Raw genomic sequence first — 23,565 nt, forward strand, 5'->3', positions numbered from 1 at the left:
TTTGAACGTCCTCAAAGAACTACATCTCCCCTTCAGGTAAGAACCCTCCGTGGAAATTATATTTCTCTTTCGTACCTTCTCTGACTGATACTCGCAATACTGGTGCAGATGTAGAAAGGTATCTACTGAAGTTTATCTGTTTAGTTATATCAGATAAGGAAATCTATTTATTTTCACGACTAATATTCTTTATGACAAGATTACGTATATGAACCTCACTTGATTACTTCTTAAATGAGCTAAGTACTGATTGAGCAAACCGTCCCTGTTCTGATTCTTTATGGTAATGTTTCTCGAATGTCCTTGATGATGATCAATCTGCTGCTTCTGACGTTGTAGCCGCTCGAGTAGAGTGCCCTTTGTATGACATCTCGACACCAGCTTGCTGAATAGATTTACACAGCCATTGTGAGGCGGTTTGACTACCCACTGATGTATGTGGTTTTACAAATGAAATAATCAATCGATTTCCTTGGCGAATCTGTTCCGTACGTGTCACATGTTGCTTGAGACATCTTACAACGCAAATGCTTGGGTTTTCCTTTTCTTTATTGAGCACCATATTTCGCGGGCTATGGTATTGTCTTGCATTCTTAACATGTATTGGGACGGTGAACTCAAACATCTCCACCTTGATAAGAGCATAATTCCAATCTAGCACTGCAATCTCGCGTACCCGAGCAGCTGAAGTTAAAGGCAGTAACATTGTAAGCTTGATGGCAAGATCTTTCAACGACAGGTGGTTTAAAGGCACTAGGTTTGCCAAATATGAAAAAACGTCTGATACCGCCCAGACTGAGCACAACTTTGGCTGTGGAGTTCTTAATTTGAAAATACCTTTTATGAATCTTGTCACTATTGGTAGCTTTCCAAGTTGTTTTCCTTCAATTGGATCGTGTAATTAAGAAATGCACGCTTTACAAACACTTATTGTTCGGTATGCCAATTTTTGATTATGGAATTGTTCGGTAAGGAATGTAAGGATATCTTTCACAGGCACTGAAAGGGGACACTTCTGACGTTGAAGACACAAACTTGACCATGCTTTCCATGGCCCCGTATATCTATTTTGTATAGATCCTCGCCATAATGCCATGAGAAATTTTCTCACCTCTCCTGGAATTCTCGCTGTTTCAATACGATTCCTTAAATCGGCCTTACTGTCAACTGGAGACTTTTCCAAAGTGTGTGCAACTGTTCCAGAGAGAATAGAAGTGATATTGTTGATGGTAGAACGGGCAACCTTGCTGGAAAATTCACTAACATTTCCAGTATTATTTGAAACCCGGCTTGACTCTTTCAGTTTAGTGCAATCTGTAGTCCTGCTTCTTTGTCGCGTTTCAACTTTAGTAAAATCCTTGGGATCAGATAAATTGGTGGATAAATGAAGACTATCCAGTTGATCCAAACTACAGGGAAAGCGTCCGTTGCCCCAGGATCGGGGTAACTTACTTTGTATTTGGATACTTGATTGCTTATTCGGGAAGTGAATAAATCCACTTGTGGTGTGTCATACCGGGTTGTTATTTTCCGAAATACACTGGACTTTAACTTCCTTTCAGTTTGGTTGTTGTAGTTACAGGATGTGTAATCTACTTCCAGGTTCATCAACCCAGGAAGATGCTTTGCTGTGTTCTAAATGTTGCGAGAAAGACAATATTTCCAAATCTCCATGGCTAGTTGTGTTAGCCGAGCTGACTTTGTGCCGCCTTTTTTGTTGATGTACGCCACAGCTGTCGTGTTGTCTATTAACAACTTCAAATGTTGTGATGTTGGGTTTTTTTTTGAGAAACGCTTGGATTGCCAATAGAACCGTTTTCAGTTCCAAGTGGTTGATGTAGTTCTTTGCTTCGCGAAAGGCCCACCCCCCTCCTGTCTTTATTTTTTTACATAACACTGTCCAACCTCTGGTAGAAGCGTCTGTAGCAATTGTCAGAAATATTGGCAGGAAGAGTATCGCTGTACCATTGTGATGTAAGATCGTCGGTGATATCCACCACTGAAGCTCTGCTAGTGCTAATGGATGGAGCAAAATTTTTCACGTGATGACCTTGTATGGGGGTCTCTCCTGTGCAGACAATTGATGTACGCTCGTTACAAGGCACGAAAATAAAGAGGTGCAGAATGGATGCCAATCCTTGCCACATGGTTCATCCGACTAATCATTGCTGACATATGCACTTTCACACACTCGAAGTTTTTCCTTTGGTACTGCAAAGGAGATCTTATGAGAAATTATCATGACCCCAAGAAAGACTAGTCCCTGACAGGGAAAGGGAGAGCATTTCTTCAGTTTGATCAAAATCCCAAACTTCCTAAGCAACGTTAGTACCCGGTTGAATATCTCGACAATTTTTTGTTTACTCTGGTGCATTATTAGGATGTAGTCCAGGTAAATCTCTATCTTGATTCCTGACTAACGTAATACCGCTTTCACCGGTTTCATCAGTCTTGTGAAGGCGTAGATAGGAGGGGAGGCAACCCAAATAAAATTCACTGAAACTAGTAAGTCTTGCCTTGGAATCCCAGTCTTAAGCATTTCTTGTGTGTTACATGTATGGGAATCATGAAGTACGCATCTTGTAAATCCAGCTTCATCATGCAATCTATAAGTGCAAGAAGACAACAAACCATGTCTAATCCTTCCATTTTGAATTTCTCCAGGAGGACAAAATACTTCAGAGACTTCAAGTTGAAAACAGGTCTGTTTTTTGTACCTTGTTTCACAATAGAGTGTTGACGTGTACTGATCCTTGACTTTGTCGACCTCCTTCAGAGCTCCTATCAGCTGTAGCTCCTCAAAGGCTGTCTGTATCGCCTTTTTTTTGTTCTTCTGAACTCCTTTTTGTTACACTGTTGCCACTGATAGGGTGCGAACGTCAAAGGAATCTGCTACCCGGTCACCATTTGTAAAATCTGTTTGTCTGATGTAAGTTTTTCCAGTTTTCGATGTAATGACGCAGGCGTCCACCTGTTGTCCTGACTGGCGGGATGATGTCTGAAAGTTGAGGTAAACAGTAGTTGTCAACTGTTCTTGATTGTTCCTGAGCTTCTGCGAAAGCGCTTTGTTTTCGGATATTGGTAGGAGGAACTGCTTTGGGGAGCCGTTCCTTTTCTCGATCACCATTTGCGCTTCCCCCCGGAATCGTCGATCAGAACGACTCTGAGGGCGTTTGGGAAAAACTTTCTCGTTGTCCTGTTGTGACCTATAGATGGTTTTGCTGTTGCTGTAATCAGCTTGGAGTTGGTACTTGAGTGTTCATATTCACTCTGCACCACCTTGTGAAATTGGTCTGGAAACAGGTATTTGTCAGTGGGTATGCCAGCTATAAGAGTATGTCTTCCTATATCGGTGAGGAATTCCAAAAATCTCTTCTGCCGACATTGGTTTAGCCAGACATTTGCGTTTCCTAAAAGGACCAAAGCTTCTTCCAAGAAACAATCTATATCGTCAGAATCAGAGCCTGACTCACCTGCATCCTCGTCTAAGATATAAGGGGTGTTTGCTTATTAACTATTTGTATTTTGTTTTTTATCTCTTTTTTTCTTATGCATGATATACAGTCTGAGCGGGCACTCACAACAGTCTTTGGCAACTCCAGACGAGGCTGGCACTCGCTGGAGTTACTGCCTTCCGTGTATTTGCAATCCAAATAAACAATTTCCGATTATATGCATTTCGTCTCTGTAAATCGCAAAACGAGAGTTTGAGGCTGTATCACTGGCTGTATTTATCCTGTCTTGTTTTCAAAGACACCATCTTTATTTACAACCAAGTTTCGAAATTTTAAGTTATATTATGATAAAAACGGAGTCAACATGGTTAGGTGTCGTTACGACGCCAAAATTTTTTCGCTACAAGCAACTAAGTACATATCATTCTGCATAAAATTAAAAAAAAACTTCAAGCTTACACAACTCACCTCATGCGATGTCATTTCCTTGAACGATGTAAAAATTCTCTTTGTATTACACGGAGCTTTGAAGCGAGTTGCAAACCGAAGCTAGCCAATGAAATAAGAGGAATAACGTGCGCATGTCAGAAAATTTTATAGTGAGTTCCAGACTGCTGGCGGCCGTGGATCTGCACCAGTTTTGCGAGTATCAGTCCGAGAAGGTATGAAGGAGAAAAAAAATGAGCCCAACCACAACAACTGCAATAATAGATACCTTACATAGGTTTGTCAAAGACAATCTCACGTTTCTTTTGAACAAACAAAATAAGTGTCACACATAAAACAATTACCACATTACAATAAGTACCGATGAACGTCAAGGAAATACTAAACTAGCTACAAGTTGCAGTTTACAAAATAAACTGCTTCGACTGCCATGCTACCTTATATAGATTGGCAGGAGCTTAAACGAATGGCTTAAGAAACACAAACGAGCTACAAAGATAAAACACAAAACTTAAGTGCATTGCCTGAAGATCTCCGACGAATGAAATATATACATTGGCTTTACAAAAGACTCGTACACCCGTGTTCTAAAGGGCTTTTTCACACGCATTGAGTGAGCGAGTTTTAATAAGAATCACACTTAATCTAATCATTGGCAAAGTAATTTCTCCATCTATGGCAAGATTTTCTTCTAGATATTTCAAAGAGATCCATGGTCACATCATGCTCGTCAACCTCTAAAGTTAGAGAAAACTGAAGTTAGAAGTAGAATAAAAAATTAAAGCGAGTGAAGTGTCCTTTTCAGCTAATAATTTACCACCTTAGATTCTAAAAAGGTGGTAAATTATTAGTGGACTGCATTAATCGATAAGCTAATTTCAGAGCCTACTAGTACTATATTTTTTTTAGAAAAGACCTTTTAATTATTGTTCCAAATTCTTACTTTGTTTATCGAATTATTCTAACTTCCTGGCATAATTTCGATAATTTCTCGGACTAATTTTTGATGTATCCACAAAGTATAAATGTGTATATATGGTGGGAATTTCTATAATCAATGAGTAATCGTTACTCAATATTTGATTTATTATTCAAAGTGCTGCGATTTGTGAAAGAGTTGAAACACCAGTTGAATAAAAAATTAAACCATGTCAATAATGAAATTCTCTCAGAAATTACTGCAAAACTCTTGGAGAAGTGATATCGCGTACGTGATTGAACGAATTAAATGAAAAGAAAAAAAGATTTCTGTTTAGCGAAGATCGAGCAGTACGGGTTAGTAGGATATTGTAAACTTGTAATATATGAACATGAATAAATTGTTTGTTGTAAATATCAAATGTGCAATATTGGTTTAATTTAAGTCAGTTGGAGGAACCTGATTTTACTGCAGTGAATATAGTTAACTAGAATTGAAAGAAGAATTTTCGGAGCATGCAGAATATTGTATTCCTTCAAATTTCTTCAGGCACTATGAAATGTGACGATGACGTAAGAACCGATGATATAAACTATGGCATTCGCAACTGCAAGAATGTTATAAAGTGCATGGTTATATTGCAAGTAAAATGATACCTGAAAATTCATTGATTGAAATAAGGGAGTGTTGTTATTCATGTCAGCCGACAATTTAAAAAAATAAAGTAAAAGAACTGTAAATTTTCGACTTTATTTCAAAGTTATCCTCGTCACTTCGCGTCTTGTTTTGATTCATATTTTATAATCTCAAGATGTTTTGTCTATTTGGAATTGTTTTTTACTATATTGTTTCTAATAGTTATTACCTATTACTTGAGATCATTACACATAATTGACGTTCCTATTCTATCACTCCAATTAACGGTAAAGATTGGTTGAACTTATAGTATTTATCAAAGGTTCTGTATATTTTGCAAAAAGCAACATTGATATTTATAAAGCACCTCAATGATATCATTTGCTTTGCTGGTCAGCGCTGTACGGGATGTACTTTTTTTATTTTTAGTGTAAGATTATGAAAAACTGGCGGGCCACCAAGACAAAAACTTAGCGTCGGTTTGATCAAAAGAATGTCGGAAAATCCTGCTGAAAATGTAATATCTCAATGGGAATCGAAAACCTGTTCAACTGTCCGAATGTTGTAGCATCTTCTGGTTGATTGTGAATTCTACACAATTGCTGATTGTGTATGATACAAAAATAACCTTTCGTTAAGCCTGCAATTTGAGTGTTGTAATGAAGTTCTAATGTGATACATCAAAAAGAGTTTTTAGACAGTCGCTAAAAATAGTTTCAATGTTTTAATCAATAACTAACAATTATCAATCATCAAACTAATATATCAATTATGAAACTAATAAAATCAATTGTATGTTTTAATTAATCATAAAACCAATAAACCTTAATCAATCATCTAAAACTAACCAATTATTTACAATTTAAGGATCTTAAAAAGGATCTGTACAAAGCTTTATGTTCATGGATTAAACTTAATGTTTCAAGTGACTAGTGCAAATGTAAGTGTGTCTTAGCTAGTAGTTTTGAAACGCTCAATGCCTTTTCATTGAATTTTATCTGTATGCATTTTGTTGATAACACATGTTTTATGATATCGTGATTTTCTCAATACATTTTAGATTATACTAATGACTAAATTGCCCTATTTTGATTAATTTGCTCAATAAACGACAACGAACTTTAAATCAATCAGCGGTTTATTTACTTAATTGTTTCTATGCCAATGATAATGCGTAAATTTGGCATTTGGTGGTAAATCAGAGTAGAAACAATTTATAACACTTTTTAGGGATATGTGTATTCATTTCATATATTGCTAGCCAGTAGTGTTACACAATCTTACTGCCATTTGATCGACTAGTATGCTAGTCAAACGAAGAGTTTCCCACCATCAGAGCAGAGGAAAGGTTATGGAGCCTTGTTAATAGACTTGCACAAGAATCTATGAAAATTTCCATAGACAATACAAATCTCAAGTAATCACATTCACAAGAAACAGAAAATTATGTAAAGAATAGCACGAAGTCGACGATTTTCATAAGAATTGGAAAACCCCAAATGCATCAAAATTTGATGCATTAACTAAAAAATGCGTAATTATTATCAAGCTTCAATACAACGGAAGTTTTTGATTTGTCGTGTGTATGAATGCATGTCAAATATCAGTTGTTGAGGAGTCGTCAGTAATGACTGTGAGGGAAATATAATTCATGAAAGTAAGACGTTAAAATATCTTTTCAGCAATGAATAAAAGCGAGTAAATCGCAATGCTTGACTGCGAAATAACCCATTCTTTTTAATTGTCATGCTTGTTTTTTATAAGCATATTGAAATAGTGTATTTTGTCATGCCAAAACATTTTTTATTTTTTATTTTTTATGGGAATGTAGTGTTTTCATTTTGTTTTGTTTAAGAATTAAAAAATTTTGTTCCAATGCCTTCTAATTTGGATCCTGAAGCAAATTATTATTATTTTTTTGTAAAAGTAACATTTGTAAGTCCTGATAACATTACTAGTAGTAACTGGCTCCCTGGGTATCAATATTATTTTTTATGCATTCTAATCGAATAAACTGATTCAAATACAAGAAATATGAATGTATGTTTTGTTATGTATGAGTGAGAATGTTGCCCTAAGTCTGTCATTTTTTATTGAAAAGTTTTATTAAATTTTGATGATAACCAGCCATGTGTTTTTTGGAAAGCATGTTGCTTTTGTGGGGTGCGTCTTTTTGTCTCTCAACGCATCGAACTCGACTAATGTTAAAGACGAAAGGACGTATGATTCACGACTTTGACTTTGAAAGAGATTGGGTGAAATGGCAAGTACGATCAGCCATTGAAGAAGAAATGACAATATTGCTCAACGTTGAGTATGAATTCCTAAAGGTAAGAAAAAAATTGTAGTTTTTGTATCACGTAGATATATTATTTAAAGTTTATAACATTCATGTATCAAGTTTGCCATTGAACCGTTAATTTTACCCTTAAATAAATATTACCCCCCTAAAATGTTACCCTTCAAAACCGGGCATTCTGTGGCACTCATTTAACTCCTAACTTTAAGGGTAATTTTTACCCCCCAAAATTTATAGTGTACGACTGCTACTGCTGGCTTGCTTCAGTTTTGTATATGCATTAGAAAAATAGAATTTGGTGGATCTCTTCCTGTGGATCTCTCCCATCTACATCTGAGATGCTTAATAAACAACCAACTTCTTATCAAACAAAAATTACTACCTAACTTTGTAAATCCCAAAATGTACAAAATTGAAACCTGACATTGATTATAGTAGAGTCAAAGGATATTTTTGCCATTTAATATTCATTATTTGCAAACAAGACTTTACAATACTATTATCAAATTGACAAAAAACATGGGCATTGTGTGCAAACTTAACTGTTAGGCTCTGTGTAAAACTGTGAAGTGAAATGTTTCAATCCAATAACTAAACATCAGAGTAAAAAATTATCTTAAAAATTGCTAAATAGAGATTCACTCTTAAATGCCTAGGCATATCATATGGAAGTTTGGTAAGGCGAAGACTGTCCTCTAATAGCTCTCTAACATGTGATGCACTGATGCGCATAACAGGCTAAGGGGCTGTTTACGTGAGGACATTGCAGCTAGTGTCAGATGAAGAAGAAAGTGAAGAAATACCTAATGGTAGTGTGTACAATCTTTATCGGTTGAAATATCCATCCGTAATTGTATATGTTTATGACAAGATCATGTGATGAACGTTAGTTATAATTTTTGACATGCATTGCTTGTTGAACGGTGTACACTTGAAACCAAAATTTAATAGTTCCATTTAGTACAGTAATAATTTCATTTTCAGCTGTTTTATTTTCAGCGCATTGATTCATACATGTTGGACTTTACTTACACACATGTACCGATATCTACTATACCAGTATCTTTTTTGTTGTGATTTCTTTACAGAACACCAACATGTGAGTGCACAACCTAATTCAAGCATGTTATCACAAGAAACTGAACGTTTCGCCGATCATTCGCAAGTACAGACGAGCATTCAAGGTTAGTATATGGAGTATCAATTAGATAATTATTGCATATAGGCAGCTAAGATGTTTGTTTTTAAGCATCTTATGTGCATGTCATGCCTTTGAAATTTATTGTTTTCTGTAGACTATGATATGAATATTTGAATATTTGACCTCCCCCCTCCAGTTATCTTGCTAGTGTTGCAGCTTCTTCCATGGGCGTTTTGTTTTGATTTTAATAGATTTTTTGCAAGCAAGTACAGTTGATGAAGTGGATCAGTTTCCTGATGAGATTTTTGAACGTGAAAGAGAAGAAATGTCTGACTCTGAAACGGTTCTTACTGTTGACTTAACCGTACCGGGAGAACCAGTACGTCCTCGTACTCCACCAGTTCGGGAGATTGTCATTCCTTGGAGTAACGCACTAAAGTCGATGATAAACGAGTTCTCCGATAGTGATGTTTTGCAATGTTGCTTAATGATGGTAATGAAAGGAGACAATGATAAGTTTGAACTTTGCTGGGGTGCATGTGTAACCCGCGATGTTCTGGGCTTATTTTGCATGGAATTTTCTATAGCTGCCTCTACTTTAGGGCCAGAAAAAGTTCTGTCAATAAGGCACGACTTCCAAAAACTCGAGTGGCTGAGTGTTGGACGAATCATAGTGTTTGGGTTTAGCGAATTAAGCTACTTTCCATTGTTTATCTCGAAAGCGATCATTGGCTGCTGCCTTTTTGGAGAAGAAGCTATTACAAACGACTGTCTGCTAGAGTCTTTTGTATTGCATGTTTCAAAAGACGAAAGAGATACCGTTAATAAATGAATAAACGGTGAGTTAGAGCCGATCAACTATGAAGTCAGTGATCTCCTCAGTAACTATAAATGCCACCAAATGAAAACAAAAGACAGTATTAAAGTAATAATTGAAGAACTGGCACATCAAGAACTAATACAAAAGGCCAATTATGTGTCAAATGTATTTGGCGGTGAGCTCGAAATATTAAAACTCTATCATGAGTCCAATAATTTTTACAATTTGCAAAATATGTATGCTGCCAAGAAACCTTCATCAAAACGTGTTATCAAGCTGCTTTCTTCTGAATCAAAGACCAAAAGTGAACCGGTGTGCTTTGATCATCTGAAGACATATATTAAATCACTTAATGAAAACACGTTGGCAGCATTTTTACAATTTTTAATAAAATAAATGGTAATATGGTCATTTTTAGTGTTGTAGTTATTTTGTAAAATATTTTGATCATCGAGGTTAAATAAACACTTTAATTAAGTAGAGTATCAAAAGCAAAGTTTTTCAGCCTATATAAAAAATATACTGCCTACTCTTTTGTTTGGCCCAATTATTTCTTAATATGTGCGTCACACTTCATAATTTCTTGGTTTATAACACAGAATAATGACAAAAGTCTCACTCAAGTGAGCAACGCTTCCTCACGGCCGCCATTAATATTCCTGCAACCCAAATACTGAGGGTTTTACTCTTGTTTCCAAACCACTGCAATCACATGACGTCATTTCTTCGTAATGCATGAAATCGAAAATATTCCAATATAAGAAATGACGTCAGGTCATGTTAGTGGTTAGGAATAAGATGGAAACAAGTGAAAAACTCTAAACATCATGCTGACATGAGTGAGGGCGAAAGCGTCAAAGGTTCCGACACGAGTGACCCTTCAGTATATTTCATATTCTGTGGCTTATAATTAGTAATACATACAGTTATTGTTATATTTCATTACACAATATTATTAATATATAATTATAAATATAAATTATATTGTTATGAATATATAATTGTTGATATACATTTATATATTGTTATTGCATTCTTCATTGAAAGTGGTTGATGTAGGGTAGGGGATATGGGTGTTTATAGATCTACACTTCAAAACTAAAAGCGCTTTTTCATCAGACACTTCAATCTCTAAATGGTCATTCGTCAATCGCCACTTTGAGATCTTTAATTCTAAAAGCTCACTCACAATCACACTTACTGAAAGGGACTTCAAAATCACCTCATAATTATTCAAAGACGGTATTTTCACTCCACTGATTTCATTCTTTGATATCTTTTCATAAACAAATGTATAATACTTTGTTTAATACATATGTATAATACTTTGTTTAATACATAATGTGTAATACTTTGTTTAATACATATGTAATGTATCGTCATTCCTAACACTCCCACTTGAGGATATCATTATTAAACAAGACTAAAGTCAATTGATTTCAGAAACTCCCAACTGTTCTCTGAATTTTATAAATTTTTCCTTGGATAGACTTTTGGTCATGATGTCGGCTAACATTTGATCTGTAGGGCAGTACTTCACATCAATTGACCCATTCCCAACTTTCTCTCGAATAAAGTGAAATGCAATGTCAATATGTTAGGTGCGGTTATGAAACTTGGCATTCTTTGATAGTTTGATAGCTCCTTGGTTATCGTCATAAATAACCAATGATTTTTCTGATCTTACATTCATATCTTGTAGGAGCTTCTTCAACCACACAACTTCTTGTGTAGCTAAACTTAATGCGACGTATTCAGTTTCGGTTGAAGACCTTGCAATACATGTTTGCCTTTTGCTACACCAACTTACGGTGCTTCCTTTGACTTGAAACACATACCCAGATATTGATCTTCTAGTATGCAAATCGTTTCCCCAATCAACATCAGAATATCCAATAATCATTTGCTTTTCTTCATTAGTTTTAAATACTAGACCATGATTAATAGTCCCTTTAATATATCTTAAAACTCTTTTTACTCCTTTGAAATGTTCCATTCCAGGTCTAGACATGTATCTTGCCAGAATTCCAACTGCACTTGCTAAATCGGGACGTGTTGCAGTAGAAACATATATAAGGCATCCAATCATCTTTTGGTATTCTTGAACATTAATGGGCTTTTCATCTTCGGATAATGCACAAAACTGTTTTCCTGCTTCAATTGGTGTACTGACAGGTTTACAATTTTTCATTTAAAATCTCTTGAGAATACCTTCAAGTTATTTTGGTTGGCTAATGGTCAGCTTTCTTGATTTTTTCAAATGTTAAGCTATCTTCCTTAACAGCATCTAATGCGGTAATCAGAGGTTTGTACTCATCAGGCAGACTTGCCAACAAGGTCATAGCCAATTCCTTGTCATTTACACTTATCCCCATCTCTCGCGTTTGATCATGAAGTGAACGCATGTGATTGATATGTTGCAACATATTACTTCCAGACTGGAATTTGCAGGAAAAGTACTGCTGCCTTAACTTGATTTTCAGCAAAATTGACTCTCGTGCAAATTGGGCTTTTAGGGCATCCCACTCCTCTTTCGCTGTTTTCGTTTCCCGGACATGAATTTGTTGTTCAGGCTCGACAGCTAAACAAATATAAATATAAACAAATATCCGCCTTCTTCGCGGAAGATATGAACTTCTTTTTCACCGCTTCAGGAGCATCATCAGCAGGACTTTCTGCAGATCCATCGGCGTGTTCAAATAGATCTAAACTTTCGAGGTGTAATCGCATGTTAAATGCCCAGTCGCGATAGTTTGTCCCATTCAGCTTTGTCATTTTCAATCCAAAGTCGGGTGACATCACCATATTGTTGCACGCTTCAGTCTCACTTTGTTTTATTTAAAACATTTCATTGCTTTAAACTCAAATCTTCGATACTACCAAAATGTTCTAGTGTCTTGGGCCCATAACACGTTCTAGTGTCCTGGTGTTAGTGTTATTGGGTTTTTACAGTATACAAAAGAAACGGTTATCATAACCTTGCATAATGTGCTTTATTTGCTACGTTGAGTATGAAAAATTTATTCAATACACATTAAAAAACGATTTTCGTTTTCACACAGTGCAAACAGAAGATTTGAAACGTCTGGCGAGCCACCAAGACATAGTCATGAACAAATCAAAAATTTCTGTGATGAAGCAAAAGCCTGAAAATCCTTTTGAAAAAGTAAATCTTCTGTATGATTGTAAATTTCCAATTGCTGATCTTTTGTAGAAATAGTTAAAACTGTATAATCTCACTTATCCATAGTTATTTCAAATTTATTGCTGCCAAATTAGCAATGTATATTAAGTATGGCTTGACCGAAAAAGTTGATAAAGTTATGAAAAGTATTTTAACTACGGCCCAAAACAAAAATGCACTGAAATGTTGAAAATATTATAAACTGTATGAAAAACTTTGTATTTAAATAATTTGATGATTTACCAAAATATGTAAGCGTTTATTGGAATTCAAAGTTACAGATATATTTCTCTAAGCTAGTAAGAAAGAATTTACTTGCTACGCTTATTTCCGCGTTTTACCCGTATTTATATACTGCAAATTTCCCAATAAAAGTTTAGTTTGCCAAGGTCATGAATGTGAAACATATTGCTAGCGTGACGCCAAATTATTTACATAATATTCTAACGCTCTTAGAATATCACTTGTATACAGTTGTAAGTTTGGAAAGTTTCAATTTCATGCAGTTCATTGTCATGTTTTTCAGGTATTAATGTTCTCAGCAGACCAAAATTATGACTGCCAAACATTTTGACAAATAAAGTTGTAGATAAACGCGATGAGTCGATGACAACGGCAAGCCTTAAATAATTGTATGTATTTGCAATTTAAATTCCATTGCAAAGCAACACATGCGTGACTTCTTTGTCTGGTGACTCAGTTCATAACTTTCTAAATTTAATTTCTTGCTACGATTCTGCGACTTTTTGATTTAACTTTGGTGTTAATAATCCTATGCTTTAGTAGCATTAAAAAGACGTTATAATCTTTGGGTATATTTAGTTTCTCTTTGAGCGTAACTCTTTTAGTGATGGAAGCAATAATAAAATCAGCTTTCAACATAGTTGTGGATGTCGGGGAAGGCCAAAATGTAACGCATTTTTTGAATGCATTTATCGATAAATCAAAGGAAACATGCGATAAATCGAAATATGCTCTTTATCAGAGTTTCAGTCACTTTCAGATAGGAGTTGAAAAGCTGGAATTGACGCAAGAGTCGACTGCAAATGAAACATCGTCATCGACACAGCCACCAACAATAAACCTTTCTCCATTATGTCGAACGCATTTCAAAGAAGCTGGAGATGAGGCGAAAAAGGCGTTTGAAAATGGTTCCTTGAGCATTGAAGAAAAAATAAAAGCAAGCAAGATACGCATTGCAAGCGCTATTCTTGAACATCCAGATAACTGCGAGAGAGCAACAAGGGATTTCATGTTATGTCTGGAAGATTTAAACTCCTCCATTGTCGAGGGAATAAAAGCCGAATCTCACAGCTACATGGGGACTGACGTCCTTGACATAGTAATAAATGTCAACTTGGCGTTGGCCAATTTCATCTTTAGGCACACAAACAAAAGGATACCTGTTTTGGAATGGCCCAAGATTCAATATGATGGGCAGAAGGTTCATCCTTTTTATTACAGGAAGGTTAAAGGAATCCCTACTGCCTCATTACCTTGGTACTCAACTCACTTTCCTAAGAATACTCACGTCTTGAATGAGGAAATAATCATCAACAAAGAAGGAGAATTACTAATTTTTGAAGGAAAAGAACTTCAAAAACTTAACAATGAAAGAGAAATATTTGAAACGTGGTGTAGTTTTAAAAGGTCGGATATTAAAAATAGGCAAGTAATACGCATGAACATTGATAAAAAGGGCGCAGTATATTTACTGTTGGGTTATAGAGACCAAACAAATGGCGATTATATGTTGATACAATGTTTGAAAGACAAACTTGTTCAAATATATCCCTTGAAATTTCTTAATGACCAACAATTTACTAAGATTTTACTGGCTGCAACAGCAAATGGCAATGTTATCATTGCTACAGTCGAGGTAAATCAACGAAACATTAAAATACATGTGTGTAACAAAGACGAAATGAACTTTTTTTGGGCGAAAGGTAAACATAAACATAAACATAAACAAATTGATGACGAAATAAAATATTTGTCTGTTTCTTCCAACGACAACATAGCCATTTTGACTTGTAAATCTCCTAAAAATTACCGACTTATAATATATACAATAGACGGAAAATTTATTACAAAAATGAAATTTCAACCACACGATGACGAAATTATTCCACGCAATCAAGTCATTTATTCTCCCGCCACCAACAGCGTCACAGGTTTTTTCTGGAAAAAAGACCAGTCAGAACTGTTTATTGAGACATTTTCTGTTGAAACCAAAGAAATTATGTGGTCTATAAAGCTGATAAACACAGGATATGATGCAGACATTTTTGATGATTCATTAAACATCATTCAACATGCTGGTGGAAACGTGGCTTTAGTGTCTAAAAAAAGAACAGTTCATTTTATTAAAGGAAGCTATGGGTCTATACACAAGGAGACAACGTTGAAATGGATGAATACTAGCACATCAACCAGTACTTTTATCACTTCGAATACTACCGGTATGTCAATACAAAACAGCGCAAACAATTAAGTATTGGAGAACTTGCTAATAAACCCTTTATGTTCTTTGATACATTTCATATCATATAGTGCCTAAGTTTCAAATACAGATTTTTGGATATAACTGTGTTATTACAATTAATAAATCGATAGTCAACATTCTTTTATCCCGCGAATATAGCCTTTAGGAACCGACGTTAAGGACTTAAGGTTGAGTTATGGTAAAATCGTCACATGATATTTTTATCATCGCGTTATTTTGCGACTAATATTATACATAAAAAGATTCTAAATTCTAATAGGTTAAAACTGACATAAAAAGCAGTGCAAAAAAAACGTAGCACCAGTGCAAAACAGAAAAACACCCGTGCGAAAACACAAAATACCACTGAATTATTTTATTTTTGAAATTACTCGTAATTGGTCATATATACCAAAAATTTATATAAGAGCCAATCCAACGAAATATCTCTTAAGCGAGAAAAGTAAATATATTAAGCAAAACAAACGAAAATGCCTGGTTTAAGTTTTAAGTAGATTTTTGTTGGCAATCAAATCTGCAGGATGTGCAAGACGTTTACAGCACAATATTGAAACACTGCTAAGTGCAGATACCTTGCTTTATCTGACTGTTTTAAAGCAATGGCGTTCAGAAAAAGATATCTGTAGAATTAAAAAATATGAACCTGTTAATATTATTAACTCACCGGCTTCATTGTGTATACGTTGAGGTTAAAAATCAACGGAATTAAAAAATGTTAAGTACATTATTTAAGAATTTATGAGATGTCCACTTTGTTGGTACAGGCTTATGCAATTCGAGCAGGCCTTTGGAAGAACTCGAGAGCTGATCAGTGCAAGACAGAGACTAAAGTTTAATGAATGCACCTGCTCGAGAGTTCTCACAGACGTGTTCGAGATTTCTATAAACCTGTATAAACACGAAAAACATCTTATATATTAGTCCAGCGACCAAAATCTAAAAATTCCAACTTACTTGTGTTTTTAAGCTTTTTCTTATAAAATTGGGTTCGCTGCTGTCCAAATTTAATAAAATCTAAATATATTAACTGCAAACATTTAGTGAAAACGCACTGTCTTGTATAATTGTTTCCAACGTCAAATTAATATTCGAATCGGACACTTCTTAAGGTAAAAGTTTAAAAAGCGAAAAAAACTTGTTTCTGTTGTATAAAAAAGAAAAGTGGCTTAGAAATTTTTAAGCTCAATTGATCTCATTGACATACAAGTCCATATAAATCAAATCTTGTGAATTTAACACAGATTGATTTATTTACGTCCGACTCAATAATATTCTTTTATTTTGCAACAATCAACTGCATGAAGTATTAAATTTTATAAGCACGAAGTAAAATTCATGCTCTACCCTACACTAATTCATATTCCAAACTGATTATGTCTCTATTATATTTCTTTGTGTTCAATTGGTAAAACTTCACATTGTTTTCTTGAATTTAGAAACCTCGTCTTCGAATACTAGCACATCGGCTACTACTCCTATCAATTCAGAGCCATCCGGTAAGTCATCACAAAACAGCGCAAACAATTAGGTCTTGAAGAACTTGCTAATTAACATTTTATGTTCTCTGAGATATTTCATATGATATAGTGCCTAATTTTCAAACATAGATTTTTGGTTATAACTGTGTTATTACGATAGATAAATTGATAGTCAACACTCTTCAATACCGCGAATATAGCCTTTAGGAACGGACGATGAGGACTGAAGGTTGAGTTATGGTAAAATTGTCACATGATATTTTTTTATCGCGTAATTTTGGGACTAATATTATCTATAAAACGATTCTAAATTGTAATAGGTTAAGACCGATTTAAATAGCAGTGCAAAAAAAAACGAAGCACCAGTGCAAAACAGAAAAACACCGGTGCGAAAACACAAAATACCACTGAATTATTTTATTCTTGAAATTGTTCATAATTGGTCATATATACCACAAACTCGTATAAGATCCAATCCATCGAAATATCTGTGAAACGAAAAAGTTAAATATAATAAACAAAAGAAACGAGAATGCCTGGTTTAAGTTTTAAGTAGATTTTTGTTGGCAACCAAGTCTGCAGCATGTGCAAGACGTTTACAGCGCCAAATTGAAACACTGCTAAGTGCAGATACCTTGCTTCATTTGACTGTTTTAAAGCAATGGCGTTAGGAAAGAGATATCTGTGGAATTAAAAAATATGAACCTGTTGATATTATCAACTCGCCGGCTTCATTGTGTGTACGTTGAGGTTATAAATCAACGGAATTAAAAAAAATGTTATGTATATTATTTATGAAATTATGGGATGTCTACTTTGTTTGCACAGGCCTATGCAAACCGAGCAGGCCTTTGGGAGAACTCGAGAGCTGATCAGTGGAAGACAGAGAACGAAGTTCATGGAATGCACCTGCTCTAGAGTTCTCACAAACGTGTTCGAGTTTTGCGTAACCCTGCATAAACACGAAAAACATCTTATATTTTAGTCCAGCGACCAAAATCTAGAATTTCTCACTTACTTGTGTTTTGAAGCTTTACCGTTATTAATAAATTGGTTTCGCTGCTGTTTCAAATTTAAAAAAATGTAAATATATTAACTGCAAAGATTCACTAAAAACGCACTGTCTTGTACATTTGTTTCCATCGTCAAATTAACATTCGAATCATACACTTCTTAAGTTAAAAGTTTTAAAAGCCAAAAAAACTTGTTTCTGATGCATAAAAAAGAAAATTGGCTAATAGAATTTTTTTAGTTCAAATGTTCTCATTGACTTACAAGTCCATATAAATCAAACCTTGTGAGTTTACCACAGATTGATTTAGTTGCGTCCAACTCGATAATATTCTTCAATTTTGCAACAATCAACTGCATAAAGTGTTAAATTTTTTAAACACGAAGTAAAATTCATGCTCTACCCTACACTAATTCATATTCCAAACTGATTATGTCTCTATTATATTTCTTTGTGTTCAATTGGTAAAACTTCACATGGTTTTCTTGAATTTAGAAACCTCATCTTCGAATACTAGCACATCGGCTATTACTCCTATCAATTCAGAGCCATCCGATAAGTCATCACAAAACAGCGCAAACAATTAGGTCTTGAAGAACTTGCTAATTAACATTTTATGTTCTCTGAGACATTTCATATGATATAGTGCCTAATTTTCAAACATAGATTTTTGGTTATAACTGTGTTATTACGATAGATAAATCAATAGTCAACACTCTTCAATCCCGCGAATATAGCCTTTAGGAACCGACGTTGAGGACTGAAGGTTGAGTTATGGTAAAATTGTCACATGATATATTTTTATCGCGTTATTTTGGGACTAATATTATCTATAAAAAGATTCTAATTTCTAATAGGTTAAGACCGATTTAAATATCAATGCAAAAATACGAAGCACCAGTGCAAAACAGAAAAACACCGGTGCGAAAACACTGAAACCACTGAATTATTTTATTTTTGAAATTACTCATAACTGGTAATATATACCAAAAACTCGTATAAGAGCCAATCCGACGAAATATCTCTGAAGCGAGAAAGTTAATTAAATAAAAAAAAAGAAACGAAAATGCCTGGTTTCAGTTTTAAGTAGATTTTCGTTGGCAACCAAATCTGCAGCATGTGCAAGACGTTTACAGCGCAAAATTGAAACACTGCTAAGTGCAGATACCTTGCTTTATCTGACTATTTTAAAGCAATGTTTTTTAGAAAAAGATATCTAATGGAATTAAAAAATATAAACCTGTTGATATTATTAACTCACCGGCTTCATTGTGTGTACGTTGATGTTAAATATTAAGGCAATTGAAAAAATTTAAGAATATTATTTAAGAATTTATAAGATGTCCACTTTGTTGGTACAGGCTTATGCAAACTGAGCAGGCCTTTGGGAGAACTCGAGAGCTGATCAATGCAAGACAGAGACCGAAGTTCAAGGAATACACCTGCTCTAGAGCTCTCACATACGTGTTCGAGTTTTGTGTAAGTCTGTATAAACAAAAAAAAATCTTATAATTTAGTCCAGCGACCAAAATCTAAAATTTCTTTTCTACTTGTGTTTTTAAGCTTTAGCTTATCAAATTGGATTGGCTGCTGTTTCAAATTTGAAAAAATGTAAATATTTTAACTGCAAACATTCAATGAAAACGCACTGTCTTGTATAATTGTATCCAACGTCAAATAAAAATATTCGAATCAGATACTTCTTAAGATAAAAGTTTAAAAAGCGAAAAAAACTTGTTTCTGTTGTATAAAAAAGAAAAGTGGCTAAGAAATTTTTAAGTTTAAATGATCTCATTGACATACAAGTCCATATAAATCAAACGTTGTGAATTTACCACAGATTTATTTAGTTGCGTCCGACTCAATAATATTCTTTCATTTTGCAACAATCAACTGCATGAAGTATTAAATTTTATAAGCACGAAGTAAAATTCATGCTCTACCCTACACTAAGTCAGTTTCTAAACTGATTATGTCTTTATTCTATTTCTTTGTGTTCAATTGGCAAAATTTCTTATTGTTTTCTTGAATTTAGAAACCTTGTCTTCGAATACTAACGCACCGGCCACTACTCCTATCAATTCAGAGCCATTTGGTAAGTCATCACAAATAAGCGCAAACAATAAGGTCTTGGAGAACTTTATAATTAATATTTTATGTTCTGTAGGACATTTGATACGATGTAGTGCATAATTTTAAGGTATAGACTTTTGGTAATAACTGTGGTATTACTTTAAATAAATCGATTATGAACATTCTTTAATCCCGCGAATATAGCCTTTAGGACCCGACGATGAGGACTGAAGGTTGAGTTATGGTAAAAAAGTCACATGCCATTTTTATCATGTCGTTATTTTTAAACTAATATTATACATAAAAAGATTCTAAATTCTAATAGGGTAAGACCAATTTGAATAGCACTGCAAAAATATGAAGAACCAGTGCAAAACAGAAAAACACCGGTGCGAAAATACAAAATACCACTGAATTATTTTATTTTTGAAATTACTCATAATTGGTCATATATACCAAAAACTCGTATAAGATCCAATCCATCGAAATATCTGTGAAACGAAAAAGTTAAATATAATAAACAAAAGAAACGAAAATGCCTGGTTTAAGTTTTAAGTATAATTTCGTTGGTAGCCAAATCTGTAACATCTGCAAGACGTTTACAGAGCAATATTGAAAAACTGCTAAGTGCAGATACCTTGCTTTATCTGACTGTTTTATAGCAATGGCGTTCAGAAAAAGATATCTGTGGAATTAAAAAATATGAACCTGTTGATATTATTAACTCACCGGCTTCATTGTGTATACGTTGAGGTTAAAAATCAACGGAATTAAAAAAAAATGTTATGTATATTATTTAAAACATTATGACATGTCCATTTTGTTTGTACAGGCCTATGCAAACCGAGCAGGCCTTTGGGAGAACTCAAGAACTGATCAGTTCAAGACAGAAACCGAAGGTCAAGGAATGTGGAGTGCACCTGCTCGAGAGTTCTCACAAACGTGTTCGAGTGTTTCATAAGCCTGTATAAACACAAAAACATCTTATATTTTAGTCCAGCGACCAAAATCTAGAATTTCTCACTTACTTGTGTTTTTAAGCTTTACCTTTATTAATAAATTGGATTCGCTGCTGTTTCAAATTTAAAAAAATGTAAATATATTAACTGCAAAGATTCACTAAAACGCACTGTCTTGTACAATTGATTCCATCGTCAAATTAACATTCGAATCATACACTTCTTTAGATAAAAGTTTAAAAAGCCAAAAAAACTTGTTTCTGATGCATAAAAAAGAAAATTGGCTAATAGAATTTTTTTAGTTCAAATGTTCTCATTGACTTACAAGTCCATATAAATCAAACCTTGTGAGTTTACCACAGATTTATTTAGTTGCGTCCAACTCGATAATATTCTTCAATTTTGCAACAATCAACTGCATAAAGTGTTAAATTTTTTAAACACGAAGTAAAATTCATGCTCTACCCTACACTAATTCATATTCCAAACTGATTATGTCTCTATTATATTTCTTTGTGTTCAATTGGTAAAACTTCACATTGTTTTCTTGAATTTAGAAACCTCATCTTCGAATACTAGCACATCGGCCACTACTCCTATCAATTCAGATCCATCCGGTAAGTCATCACAAAACAGCGCAAACAATTAGGTCTTGAAGAACTTGCTAATTAACATTTTATGTTCTCTGAGACATTTCATATGATATAGTGCCTAATTTTCAAACATAGATTTTTGGTTATAATTGTGTTATTGCGATAGATAAATCGATAGTCAACACTCTTCAATCCCGCGAATATAGCCTTTAGGAACCGACGTTGAGGACTGAAGGTTGAGTTATGGTAAAATTGTCACATGATATTTTTTATCGCGTTATTTTGGGGCTAATATTATCTATAAAAAGATTCTAAATTCTACTAGGTTAAGACCGATTTAATTATCAATGCAAAAAAAACGAAGCACCAGTGCAAAACAGAAAAACACCGGTGCCAAAACACTAAAACCACTGAATTATTTTATTTTTGAAATGATTCATAACTGGTAATATATATCAAAAACTCGTATAAGAGCCAATCCGACGAAATATCTCTGAAGCGAGAAAGTTAATTAAATAAAAAAAAAGAAACGAAAATGCCTGGTTTCAGTTTTAAGTAGATTTTCGTTGGCAACCAAATCTGCAGCATGTGCAAGACGTTTACAGCGCAAAATTGAAACACTGCTAAGTGCAGATACCTTGCTTTATCTGACTATTTTAAAGCAATGTTTTTTAGAAAAAGATATCTAATGGAATTAAAAAATATAAACCTGTTGATATTATTAACTCACCGGCTTCATTGTGTGTACGTTGATGTTAAATATTAACGCAATTAAAAAAAAATTTAAGTATATTATTTAAGAATTTATAAGATGTCCACTTTGTTGGTACAGGCTTATGCAAACTGAGCAGGCCTTTGGGAGAACTCGAGAGCTGATCAATGCAAGACAGAGACCGAAGTTCAAGGAATGCACCAGCTCTAGAGCTCTCACATACGTGTTCGAGTTTTGTGTAAGCCTGTATAAACACAAAAAACATCTTATAATTTAGTCCAGCGACCAAAATCTAAAATTTCTTTCCTACTTGTGTTTTTAAGCTTTAACTTATCAAATTGGATTCGCTGCTGTTTCAACTTTAAAAAAATGTAAATATATTAACTGCAAACATTCAATGGAAACGCACTGTCTTGTATAATTGTTTCCAAAGTCAAATAAAAATATTCGAATCGGACACTTCTAAAGATAAAAGTTTAAAAAGCAAAAAAAACTTGTTTCTGATGTATAAAAAAGAAAATTGGCTAATAGAGTTTTTTAAGTTCAAATGTTCTCGTTGACTTACAAATCCATACAAAACAAACTTTGTAAGAATAACACAGATTGGTTTAATTGCGTCCAACTTAATTTAACTTCGTGCTGATAAAATATTTAATTTATCATGTATATGATTGCTACAAAATTGAAGAACATTATTGATGCTCTACCCCACACTAAGTCAGTTTCCAAACTGATTATGTCTCTATTCTATTTTTTGGGTTCAATTGGTAAAATTTCTTATTGTTTTCTTGAATTTAGAAACCTCGTCTTCGAATACTAACGCACCGACCACTAATCCTATCAATTCAGAGCCATCTGGTAAGTCATCACAAATAAGCGCAAACAATAAAGTCTTGGAGAACTTTATAATTAATATTTTATGTTCTCTAGGACTTTTGATACGATGTAGTGCTTAATTTTAAGATATAGACTTTTGGTAATAACTGCATTATTACTATAAAAAACTCGCTAATCAGCATTTTTCAATCCTGCAAAAATAGCCTTTAGTAACCGACGTTGAGGGCTGAAGGGTGAGTTATGCATGGTAAAATTGTCACATGACATTTTTATTATCGCGTTATTTTGGGATTAATAATGTAGATGAAAAAATCTAAATTCTAATAGGTTAAGACCGATGTAAATACCAGTGAAAAAATACTAAGCACTAGTGCAAAACGGCAAAACACCAGTAAAAAAAAACACGAAATACCAATGAAAATTTTCTTTTTGAAAATACTCATAATTGGTCAGTCAAGCAAAGAACTTATAGAAGACCCATTAAAAACGAAATA

At 34.2% G+C, this 23,565-nt stretch overlaps 1 protein-coding gene across 3 annotated transcripts in view; it reads left to right on the forward strand.

Moving 5' to 3' along the window:
- The window catches only part of LOC124438379, a 105,324-nt gene that overhangs the window by 79,598 nt on the left and 2,161 nt on the right, over positions 1-23,565 (forward strand). The window contains exons 1-5 of one of the 3 annotated variants that reach the window (XM_046988508.1): positions 13,577-15,363; positions 16,844-16,903; positions 19,933-19,992; positions 21,487-21,546; positions 23,033-23,092. In XM_046988508.1, the coding sequence (XP_046844464.1) occupies positions 13,752-15,363; positions 16,844-16,903; positions 19,933-19,992; positions 21,487-21,546; positions 23,033-23,092 (1,852 nt within the window). In that variant the 5' untranslated portion in view covers positions 13,577-13,751. Of the gene's footprint in view, positions 1-13,576; positions 15,364-16,843; positions 16,904-19,932; positions 19,993-21,486; positions 21,547-23,032; positions 23,093-23,565 lie in introns of those variants that run through there. The other 2 variants (XM_046988510.1, XM_046988509.1) reach the window with 2 other exon arrangements.

The sequence above is a fragment of the Xenia sp. Carnegie-2017 genome, unplaced genomic scaffold (assembly GCF_021976095.1).
Source record: "Xenia sp. Carnegie-2017 unplaced genomic scaffold, XeniaSp_v1 HiC_scaffold_19, whole genome shotgun sequence".
Taxonomy (NCBI): Eukaryota; Metazoa; Cnidaria; class Anthozoa; order Malacalcyonacea; family Xeniidae; genus Xenia; species Xenia sp. Carnegie-2017.